At 37.8% G+C, this 12,447-nt stretch overlaps 1 protein-coding gene across 1 annotated transcript in view; it reads left to right on the top strand.

The window, feature by feature from the left end:
- ADGB (androglobin) overlaps nucleotides 1-3,593 on the top strand; it is a 156,978-nt gene extending 153,385 nt beyond the window's left edge. The window contains 2 exon segments of the mRNA XM_021693470.1: nucleotides 585-771; nucleotides 3,408-3,593. Of these exon segments, the coding sequence (XP_021549145.1) occupies nucleotides 585-771; nucleotides 3,408-3,593 (373 nt within the window).
- Nucleotides 3,594-12,447: the final 8,854 nt, after the last annotated feature.

Raw genomic sequence — 12,447 nt, 5'->3', positions numbered from 1 at the left:
ACTTCAATGTATTCAAATTTTTAGAAGTACATGATTTTACATCTCAAATTTAGCAAATGTTTTATTAAGTCAATCATAACAGCATTTGAATATTTCCTGTAAAGATTTAATTTATAAGCTGATTAAAGTGACTTGAGCTGCAGAAAATTCCCCACTATGCCTGCTGGCATTATTTAAGTAGGTTCAATTTTATCAAGAACTAGACAGAGATTAACAGAGAGAGATAGTTACTCAAGCATATTTATGTTTGAAAATATTTTCAACATTATTTAACTGCATAAATTAAAAAAGGAAAAACCTCCAAATATTCTCATACTTTCCAACACCAATTCCATGAACACCTCATCAGATGAAGCATCTGATTTTTACTGGTATTTTCCTAGAATTGTTTCCTAAAATATTAGTGACTTAATAAACGGAGCATAGCTCATCAAAAAATAATAGTTTATCCTTTCTATTCCTAACATTTGATTGGATTCAGACCACCACACTGTCCATATGATTTTAAATTATTTGAATTCTAAAGTAAAGTTCAGTCCAGCATTCCAAAATGATTTATGCATCTCTTTTGATGTTTTTTATAGAAAAACGATAGACAACGACCCTGTGCTACAAACAGAGGAATTGAACCAGCAGCAGGCAATGCAAAAGGCAGAGGAGGTTCATCAGTTCCGTCAGTATAGGACCAGAGTCCTCAGCATTCGAGACATTGACCAAGAGGAACAGCTTAAAGTAAAAGATGAAATCCTGGAGATGTATGGGGAGATGCGGGTGAGTCTCAACATACAGATTACAGTTGACACATTCTCTTATAATGTTAAAAAGATATCATAGAAGAATAATATAGGACCTGGGTGGAAAGAAGTCTTGAAAGCATTTAGTTCCCAACTCCTCAGAGAAGATGGAAGATTGGTGAAACACACTGAATTTTACTTCCTTAAACCCTTCCATAATGCAGTATTGGGGATCTATCCACAAAAATGGGAGGAAAGAGAGAGAAGACAACAACAAAATATGTGTGAAGAGAACTGGGTGAATATTAAAATTATGTAGATTCAATTCATCGTGTAGAAAATACTTTAAATTACAATATTATAAGACAAAAGGGAATTTCGTTATTTCCAGTCATGTTTTTTTTTCTCTGTTTAACAGACAAGCAAATGCAGTAGATGGGAAGGCGATAGGGAAGAAATATTAATGGCGATGGTTTATTTATTTATTTATTTATTTATTTATTATTTATTTATTTTTTAAAGATTTTATTTATTTATTTGACAGCGAGAGAGACAGCGAGAGAGGGAACACAAGCAGGGGGAGTGGGAGAAGGAGAAGCAGGCTTCCCACTGAGCAGGGAGCCCGATGTGGGGCTCGATCCCAGGACCCTGGGATCATGACCTGAGCCAAAGGCAGATGCTTAACCGACTGAGCCATCCAGGTGCCCCAACGGGGATGGTTTTTTAATTCGGATCTCATTCTTTAAGTGTGAGGCACAAACACCTTAGTTTTGCTTGAATCTCCTTTAATAGACATTATCCGTACCCCATTTCTTATCAGATGGGAGAAAAAGATACCAATCCTCAAGAGATTACTGACATATATTAAACTTACTTTACACTAAATCCTTCAGATGACTTTCTCTGTCTCTCTTTTTTTTTTTTTAAGATTTTATTTATTTGACAGAGAGAGAGACAGCAAGAGAGGGAACACAAGCAGGGGGAGTGGGAGAGGGAGAAGCAGGCTTCCCACTGAGCAGGGAGCCCGATGCGGGGCTGGATCCCAGGACCCTGGGACCATGACCTGAGCCGAAGGCAGACGCTTAACGACTGAGCCACCCAGGCGCCCCTGTCTCTCTTTTTAATACGGTACTACTCTCATCTTGTACAATTGGTTTAGTGAAGCCAATTTTATTGTGGTGGATACAGGACTTTTCTTTCACCAAAAGCTTTGAGGAGAGTCTCATTCTGACATTCAACTCTGCCATAATCTCCACCACAATCATGCAAGTTGCAAAACCACAGAAAATTTCTCGAAGAATTCAGCAATGAAGACAAAAACAGTCATTTCTAAATACTTCTCTTCTGGCTAGCATCAGTTCATTAATCCTTTTTTAAATTATATCATTTTTGAAACAGGAAACAACAGGTTGAACCATAATTGTGCCCATTCTGTCAGAAATGCAAATGAAACAAGAAAGCCAAAGTTTCTTAGGAAAGCTACATTGGCACTTAAGTTGTATCACTGCTTTATTTGTGAATATTTTTAGAATGTTGCCTGGAACTGACATTAAGTTTTGAAAATTACCCTTCTTTTTGAAAATATAAACTATAATTTAACTATAGTTATATATATTTTGAAAGTAGAATCAGGATTTCCTGATGGATTGTTGGTATAAGAGAAAGTAAAGAGTCAAGAAATGCTCTAAGGTTTTTGGCTAAACAATTGATAGGGTTGAGTTGCCATCAGATCTGAAGGCTTGAAAGGAAAGACAAAGATTTCAATTTGAGACATATTTGGATATTTCTATTGTATCAGAAAAAAGCATTCTTACATATCTATTACAGTCATGTGGGAGATATTGAAAGAAGTTAGATATATGGTTCTGGAATTTAGGAGAGAGATCTGGGCTCTAGATTAGAAAATTGGGGGACCCCCATCAGTATAGAAATGGAATTTAAAGCCATGGGGTTAGATAAAATCACCAAGGAAAGAGGTCTAAGATCTAAGACATGGCCATTTCCTCATTAAGAGATGAAGGAGAAGAGGAGAAATTAGCAGAGGCAACTGACAAGGAGCAGCTAGTGAAAGAGGAAGAAAAGTCAATGGGGTATGAGATCCAGAAAACCAAGTGAATCAGTTGATCCAGGAGGAGAGGGTAGGGGTAAGTAAGAATTGGACCAAGAGGTGATCTCGGATTTAGCTTGGCGTCCTTGAATGAAAGCCAAACGGACAATAACAAAGAAAGCAGTGAACTGGGTGATAGTACTTGAAAGTTCTTCAAGTACAGGTCAGACACATTTCATCAGGTCTAGTACAATGTGGGGAACTAGTAACTTACTGAGCACAATTACGGTGAGAGATGCACTGAGCTGCATGTTTTCTAGAGCTTATATTTGAACTCATGCCTATCTCTTCCCTTTCTCTCTCTTTCTCTTAGTAATGCTTTTATTTACCATTTTGTTAAAATCTCATGTACCCTTTGTTGCTCTCTTATGTTTCATGTATTGATAAACATTTGAGACCATAACCTAATATTTTTTTCTCTGTCTCTCTTCAGTAATTTGCCACAGGAATCTATTGGCATGAGGAAGGGATCAAGGGATTGCTTTTTTTTTTTTTTTAAATTTCTTTCTGGGACCATAAGCTTTTAACAGTAGATCTTAATTGCTTGGGATTTTGTTTTGGAATAGGACTCTTTAGATGAAGCCCGACAGAAGATCTTTGATATCAGGGAAGAGTATAGAAACAAGTTGCTGGAAGCTGAGCACCTAAGATTAGAAGCTCTGGCTACGGAGGAAGAAACAAGTCCGGTGGAGCCAGAGAAGAAGACGCTGGCTCCAGACACACAGAAAAAAAAGAAAGGGAAGAAAAAGTAACTAGCAGTGCCCAATACTCACCACCTTCTTCTGGAGAGGAAACCCCTTATTTTTTCTTTCTTTTTCTTTCTTTTCTTCTCCTTCCTTCCTTCGTTCCTTCTTTCCTTCTTTCCTTCCTTTTTTTTTGTGTGATCTATAACCTTCCCTACTGATAAGGTACTAGGTTTTCCTTCTTAGAATGAGTTCCTGTGTTTTAATGTTCATTTGTTGGTTTCTCTCAGAAAACTATCATTTGAGTAGCCATTAGAGTTTCAATTTTTCCAATTTCAATAAAAAGTGCCTCAAAATATTTAAAATGCAATAACATTGATGTGTCTCCCTCTGAATTGCTGCATTTTTGGTGAACAGTAAAACAAGATCATGAATGGGCTAACAGGATTGCATTTGAAGACATTCAACAATGAGAAAAACAGCTATGGTTCTTAGAGGGAATTTTATTTATAACTGTAAAGACTTTAAGATATTTTAAAAATATGCTTCAGATTTGTGTCCTTCACCGGGCAAGAGCTGTTGTGGGTTAAGCTCAATACAAGTGTTTGAACTCTGAATCCTACCTAACACTCGGTCAGGTCACCCAGACATAGAGACTGTGACCGCAAATGCATCCCTTGTCATCAGTCCCAGCACCGTGTTTTTTGTAAGTCACAGCATGTTCTTGGTTGCCAGTTTTAGAAAACTGCAGTGGATTAACTGAGGCATGTGACCGGAAATGGGCTTCTCCCAGAAGCACACTTCTAGTTCATAGCTTCCTCAGACGAAAACTCCAAAGGTATTTTTTAATCAGTCAAACCTTTCCTTTTTTCATGTACTTAAATCTTTTTTTTTTTTAAAGATTTTATTTATTTGACAGAGAGATACACAGCGAGAGAGGGAACACAGCAGAGGGAGTGGGAGAGGGAGAAGCAAGCTTCCTGTTGAGCAGGGAGCCCGATGCCAAGCTTAATCCCAGGACCCTGGGACCATGACCTGAGCCGAAGGCAGACGCTTAAGGACTGAGCCACCCAGATGCCCCATGTACTTAAATCTTATTATTAAATCTTTTTTTAAAAAGATTTTATTTATTTATTTGACAGAGAGAGACATAGCGAGAGAGGGAACACAAGCAGGGGGAGTGGGAGAGGGAGAAGCAGGCTTCCCGCGGAGCAGGGAACCCGATGTGGGGCTCCATCCCAGGACTCTGGGATCACGACCTGAGCCGAAGGCAGACGCTTAACGACTGAGCCACCCAGGCGCCCCTTATTATTAAATCTTATTATTAAAATGTTAATTAGATATATACATATATATGTAATTTTACTCAAATATGCAAACACATGCACTTTTCCTCTATTATTCTTTGCCTAAACTTTCCTTCATCACCCTGTGATCTCCGAACCCCACAAAATAATACATGATAACAACCTAGTATAAATATTTCCATGTTTTTCACTCATCTAATATAATCATACATATTTTATATCATGACCTATTTTACAAAATGTCATTTTATTATACATTCTTTACTGTGTCTTGATTTTTCTCACCAAAGAATACAAAATCTCTTTGAGACAAAAGTAATTCATTCTTTTTAATTACTGTGAAATATTTCATGGCACAAATACATTGTCATTGATTCAGCTAATTCTCCTGTGACAAATATTTGCTTTGTTTCTAGATCTTTTCCGTACAAGAAAAGCTGGTAAGAACAGAAAAGAGGTAGCAAGATGGTAGACTTAACAAAGTATTTTCTAATAAATAAAAAAGAAATATAGTGCCTGACCTTTAAAATAAAGGAAAAATAAAATCAAAATATTTTGTAAGAAGATACTATAAATATTACTGTATAAATGCTTGGAGTGACTACACTGGAAATACATGGGACATAGAACACCAGGTACAATGTTCCTACCTATACTTGGAATCACTGACAATGCAGTAGGTACAAATAAATGCAGACTGATTTACAAGTGGTTTGTAATTGTCACTCAAATATTTGGAATGGGGTTGCCATTGGTGATACAGTTTTCAAAATGGTGAACAACCTTGGTAAATTTTTAAAGATAACAATGTTTAGTCTGCCTTTAGTGTGGACAACTGATGCATTCCTTGAAATATTCAGTGAATTTTAAAACTTTGCAAAAGATACTTTTGTTTTATATATCTTACAGAGTTAGGTTCTTGTATCATTAATTTGCTTTTAGACCACATGAATGATGGACCATTCAAATCATAGAGAGGTAAGATAATTCTTTGTTGCATGTGATTCTTTCAAAGATTGGGGGATATCTAACATCCTTAACATTCAACCAGTAAATAGCAGTAGTTCTGTCCCATTCTTGGGCCAATCCAAAATGCCCCCGCATTTTTCCTAACTATTCTCTAGAGGTTTGCACTGTCCCCACTGAGATCATCTCCATGTAGAAGAACAGTAAAGCTTACTGAGAAGCTGAAGATAGTAATGTCTGGGATCATAGTTAATAAATAACTCTGTTAGAATACATAGCTGTTTAAAGACCCTCAGTTGTGTTGATTGAGTTAACCAAGATATGTGTATAAAGCATACTAAGTTCCTACAATCCCTAGATCATCGTCTTTGACAAATGTATGACTTCTCATTCAGTTTCTTTCGCCTTAGTCTCTTATCATCTACCTCTTTGCATCCTCCCAAGTACTTCAAGGTCAACTCTCTACCCCCTTTCTCAGGGGCTCTTGTAAGAGCAGAGAAAACAGCTTTCTCTTCTGCAGTCACAGGCTGGCTTCTGAGTAATAATCCCGAGGGTGCAACTCTGATGATAATGAAACATCATTATAAGAGCAATTTAACACTTCAGTGTCTCTAACACCTCCACTGAAGAATAGGATTGTGGCTTTCCTTTTTGCAAAATCGAAGTGTCCACCAAAGTGTTTTCTGAAATGTAACAAAGGACAATTTTCATTTAAATGAATCAGAAAATTGCTGACAACCTCACTAAACTTTTAACTGGCTTTTAGAAATCAAGTTTTCAGGGCACCTGGGTGGCTCAGTCATTTAAGAGTCTGATTCTTGGTTTTGGCTCAGGTCATGATCTCAGGGTTGTGAGATCGAGCCCCCTGTTGGGCTCCATGCTCAGTGTGGAATCTGCTTGAGATTCTCTCTCCCCCTCTCCCTTTGCCCCTTCTCCCACTTGCGTGCGCTCTCTCTCTAAAATAAATAAATAAAATCTTTTAAAAAATAGAAACCAAATTTTCAAAAACAAAAAACATTGACTTCTAGTCTCTGAGCCCTCTGTTTTATATAGACTATTTTCAAACAAAAACACGTTGCATGATATTCTCACATTTATCTTGTGTCTCTCTCTCATTCCAATGAAGCCCTTGTATCCACTGCCTCTTGGAAAATAGAAAAGTAGAGGGAGAAGTGGCAAGAAGAACCATACAGTAATGGAATTTGCCTCAGAGAAGAAACTGTGTGCCCTGGGCCATATCCCAAGTGGGATTCTTAATAACAGATCAATAAAAGTTTCAACGACTTTCCCATTTCTGAGATTAACATTATGAAGGAACTTTGTTTTAAGCTGGTACAACATTTTTTGTCTAATCAATTATAAAACAAATTCTATTCCTCTTAATTTAGATAAAATAGTTTCCAACCACAGGTGTGTTTTCATGGAATAGCTGTGTTATACATTGAAGGCTTTGCATGTGCTTAGGCTAAACATCCTTCTTTTTGGTATGAACACAGATGGCAGCGTCAACACACAGGATGGTTTATTTTTTAAGTGAACTTACATAACAAATTACCATTGTATAATAATTTCAATCCATAACTAAAAAAATCTAAGTTTATCCAAATAAACCAGGCCCTTTTAATACATTTTATTAATTATAAAAATACACTTACCTAATCTGTAAATCCTTTTCCCATCTGGAATATAATATAATGACACCCTTTATTTTCAATGTTCATCAAACCATTGATTTCAGAATCACCAATTCAGATGGCACATGGATATCTCTTTCATGCCACATTCAACTGTGGGTGGTTGATATATTTATGCAGATACAAAGAAAATTCATTAAAAAATGATGTTTGCCTTTGTGAAAAAGATTCCAAAATAATATGTTACATAGTAAAGACTTAGTTAATAAACTGCTAAGTAATATAAATCAATATAGCTCATTGGTGAAACTGGGCTCAGCTGGTTAACATCTCTATAATATTTTACAGGTTTGAATAGAAAATTTTCATGCTGTTTTCAACAGGAAGATTAAACTTGTGCTAATGGCCAAAATCATATTAGATACAACCTCACCAATAACTATTTGATTAATGATAGAATTACTGATTATATTGTTATACAGTTAATAATATAATACAAAATTTTGCTGTGTATTTTTTTCTGAAGGAACTTTGAAGTTTTCCTGTATTTTTTCATGAACTTAGCCGATTTTTAACTTTAGTTGCTTCTGGAGTAGCAGGTGCCCAAAGCCGGCATATTTTACACCATAATGTGTGAAAAACAGCCTTTGGCCGACATTAAAGTTTTGCCTAAGACCATCATTTCTGTAGCAAATCATCTGAAGCCATTAACTATTAAAATAAAAAGCCAAAACTATTAAAATCTTATTTTAATTGAGGACGCCTGCGTGGCTCAGTCAGTTAAGCATCTGCCTTTGGCTCAGGTCATGATCCTGGGGTCCTGGGATCAAGCCCCGTGTCAGGCTCTGTGTTCTGTGTGGAGTCTGTTCCTCCTCCCTTTCTCGTGCTCCCTCTCCCCCCCCCCCCCTTTCTCAAATGAACAAATAAAATCTTTAAAAAATAAAAAAATAAAATGATTAACTTGAATTCAGAAGCTGCTTTCCAGTTTATGATTCATACAGACTGCTTGTATTTACTCTTGCTTTTCATTTATGAACATTTAAATCATCTCTGGCTCTATAAACACGAAGAGGAAGGAAGCAGGGGGAAAGCCAGAGTTTCATTTGTGGTTTGCAGATATGACCAAAAAAAATGTCCTGAAGGGAAGTTAAAATTCCCCATGAGATGCTCATATACCATTTGCAGATTTCAATAACTCTTGGTCTTCAAGAACCTGGATGCTTCAAATGTGTCTGATAAGCTTTATTTCTTCTGTTGTGTCACTACTGTTTAACTAGCTTGTCACATTAAGCCCATTTCTAATACTTTGTGTAAAGATTTCATCTCTCTGCTGTATAATGGGTTATATTCTCCTTGAGTGCAAGGACTATATTGTAATTGTCATATATTATGCATTTTAATCACCCACAAATCATAGCACAAAACCTCACAGAGTAGGCTTTCAGTAGATTATAACTGAATAAACTACACTGTTCCCCATTATGTGGGCTATTAGGCTGATGTTAAAATGGGTCTAAAGCAATGCTTATGATCATTTTCAAAAATGTATCAGATTGGCCTTCAAGTGAAAATATTGAAAAATACAGTTTATAGGACCTGAAAAAAGATTCACACCCCTAAGAGACTGTGATGATACCAGATGGCAGGTTGTCAACAATGGTATTCTGCAGTGTTCACAGAAGATATGTATCATAGTCTAGTCAAGACAGCTTCATTTTCCAAATAGGATCTTAATTTATATACCACTAAAGCAACCAGGGAGCTCATCATGTTCATGCAATTAAAGTAAGAATATTCCAAACTGTTAATAGTGATGTGGGAAACAGAGGCAAAAGAAATGTAACTTAAATTAAAATCTCCTTACGACTTGCAGCCCATGGATAGATCCCTGAAACATGCAGAGTGTGACCTTCCTCAAGGAACTCGTGGCTGCCTTTGTGCCTTAATGATTGTTTATTTGTTTATTTATTTATTTTTTAAAGATTTTATTTATTTGACAGAGAGAGACACAGTGAGAGAAGGAACACAAGCAGGGGAGAGTGGGATAGGGAGAAGCAGGCTTCCTGTGGACCAGGGAGCCCGACGGGAGCTGGATCCCAGGACCCTAGGATCATGACCTGAGCCGAACGCAGATGTTTAACCGACTGAGCCACCCAGGTGCCCCATTGTGCCTTAAGGTTTAAAAGGAACCTCATCTTGGCAGCAGCTGGCCCCTCAAGGTCCTGGAAGCCTCGCTTCCGCATTCCTCGGAGACTTGTGCTATCCCTCACCCCCACTAATTAAAAAGTACAAAATCAGTCACTGCTCACAATCCCCTTTTAACTTTTTCTGCGCACAGGTCCTGTCCTGTGAATAGGGAAGTGGTTAAGCTCTAGGCAGGAGAGATAGGAGGACCCTGACCCCCCTGACTGGGCTCCAAAACTATTCCTGGCAGGTAGAGACACTGAGACAGAGCTGAACAAGAGATAAGGGAACAAACCAAGATGGCCCAAGAATCTCAAGGCCACAAGCTTGCTGGTCAAGTTTTCAGTAAAAGACTGCCACTAAAAGCCCTCAGTGGCAACCCATTCGGGACCCCTCTCACTCTCGAGAGCTTTCTTTCCTGCTCTCACATTCACTTAATACACTTTCACTTCACTTCAGCCTTTTGTGTCCGTGAAATTCATTCTTCAACTCCATGAGACAAGAACCCTGCAATCCTGCAAAAATAGTACCTGGCTGTTACTCATGTCTTTGGCCAGAGGAGCACCCTTTTTTGTTGTTGTTTTTTTGCCCATTGCTCTCAAACAAATCCAATATGTAACTGTGGATCAGACTCTCAGCACTCTCATTCGGAAACAAGAGGAATGGAAGACACACACACAGACAAACACGCATGTTTCACGGTGACTCTGAAATTCCTTAGTGTGGACATGGTGAAGGCCTCCTCCCTGCCCCCCAAGAAGTGGGGAAGTCCGCGAACAGACTTTGTACTCTAAAAAGACTGGTCTGTTGGGTTGATGTCCATGGCTTCTGGTTCCATCTTCTGAGAATGTCTTCTTGTCTGTTACACTCTTGGGCCTCATGGGGAGTTGTTGTTGGAAAGCATGTCCTTCTTGGAGGCCCACCAGCCTTTGTATCCCGGTTTCTCAAAATTCATATACATATGTTATATGCAGACATGAGTTAGTAAATAGTAAGAGTATAATTGTGGCCCTAATCAAAACATTAAATGGCAGTGAAGATAAAGTGGTTGTTTCCATTCTTAACTTCTCAGAAGTCTGTGGCTTTTGTAACGGGCATTTCCTGTTTCTGCCTGCCCTGCATCCCTTCTGCTGTTGTTTTGGTAGTAGTAACAAAAGAGCTGAAGCTGAGTCATCATGAGCCTGTCAAAGAGACTGTAGTCCAGCTATATTAGTATTGCCAAAGACTTGATGTCATTTCTGGTCTGGGGTTTTTCTTCAAATCTAGGAGGTACTGAAAAATATCTCCAGAGAATTTATTTCTTCTTAAGTTAACCAGTTTATGTCTGTTACATATAACCAAAGAATCATAATTGATACAGTTGAATTTCGTTTTGGATTCTACTCCTTGAATTATGTTTTATTTGAGGGATTCTAAGATTTAGAAGAGACACTTTAGAAGTTCTCAGAGAAAATTACTTATATTTCAGAGCAAGGGCTCTTCACCTGGAGGCTTTGGGTGGACTTTAGGTGACCTGTGAGCCTCCTGCAATTATACACAGCTTCTTTTCGTGGGAAAAAAAAATAGTTTTAATCAGATTATTAAAGGAGTCTGTAACCCATAAAATTCTAACAATCACTGCTCTAGAAATTTACTTTCGATTTTTAATTAGCATAAGGAATAGTCAAATATTTTCTCCTACTGAAAATTATTCTTTTTCTTTGAAGAACGACTTTATGCCTATAATACTGATAAGGGAACAGAAGGCAAGCTGAGGACAAAGCAGAAGCGGACATCCCACAACTCCCGCCACCCCCCCCACGGGATATATGTGACGTTCCTCAGGCTGCCCTAAAGCTAAGGAAAGGAAAAACAAATAGTTGACTTATAGAAATCACAATCCTGCAAGACGTGAGTCTCTGTCAGTTTACAAATATCTCAGCAATTTACAAGAACAAAGCATTTCTATCCATACCTAGCTTTCAGGAGGAAATGTAGATACAATTAAATGTCCTTACCACCTGCAGTCCATTGACAGATACTTGAAGTGGGCAGTGTTATGTTCCTCCAGGAAGCTCCCAACTATACTATCCTAATGTTAATACCTTGCCAGAGGGAAAAACAACCAGAACTTGAGGAGGGCAAGGCACCTGGTATCTCGTAGGTCCTCTTTAGCATATGAAAGTTCTTTTAAAACCTCCCTTTAAAAAAAAGAAAGAAAGAAAGAAAAAGAAAGAAAGAAGCCTCCCTTTTCCTTACCTCCCCCAACTCCCAAGTATATAATCAGCCACCCCTCACAACCTCCCCCACCCCCCCACCCCACCCCCCACCATACAGCAGTTCTTTCTGCCCATGGGTCCTGTCCCCGTGCTTTAATAAACCACCTTTTTGCACCAAAGACATCTCAAGAATTCCTTTTTGGTCATCGGCTCTGGACCTCACCCCACAAAACCTCACATGTATTCCAAAACCCCATCATTACTTGTAGAAATTTACTTGGAAATAAAGCTATTCAATATTAGAATGTATCTGCAAAAGATATCATGAAACTTATTTCCCTGGAGTTTCTTAAATACAATGTAAATTGGTTTAAATTTGTCCTTAAAAAGATTGAGTTGGACATCTGGTGATTTCTATGTTTTTAAGATTCTATCTTTTGGAAAAAAAAAATAGAGTGGCATCTAAATACAAAATACTGTATGGTGTCAGACCTTTGGGTCAGCAGTTATTAAGAAGGACATAAGAGCAAAGATATTTAACTGGAAGGTGTTCAATTGAGAAGGAAAGGTGGAGATACTTTTCTTGGTTCTACTTATGGGGAACAAAAGCAGAAGAAAATGTAGATAAAATTAA

The sequence above is a fragment of the Neomonachus schauinslandi genome, chromosome 8, assembly GCF_002201575.2.
Source record: "Neomonachus schauinslandi chromosome 8, ASM220157v2, whole genome shotgun sequence".
NCBI lineage: Eukaryota > Metazoa > Chordata > Mammalia > Carnivora > Phocidae > Neomonachus > Neomonachus schauinslandi.
This window is presented reverse-complemented; position numbering and strand designations above follow the sequence as displayed.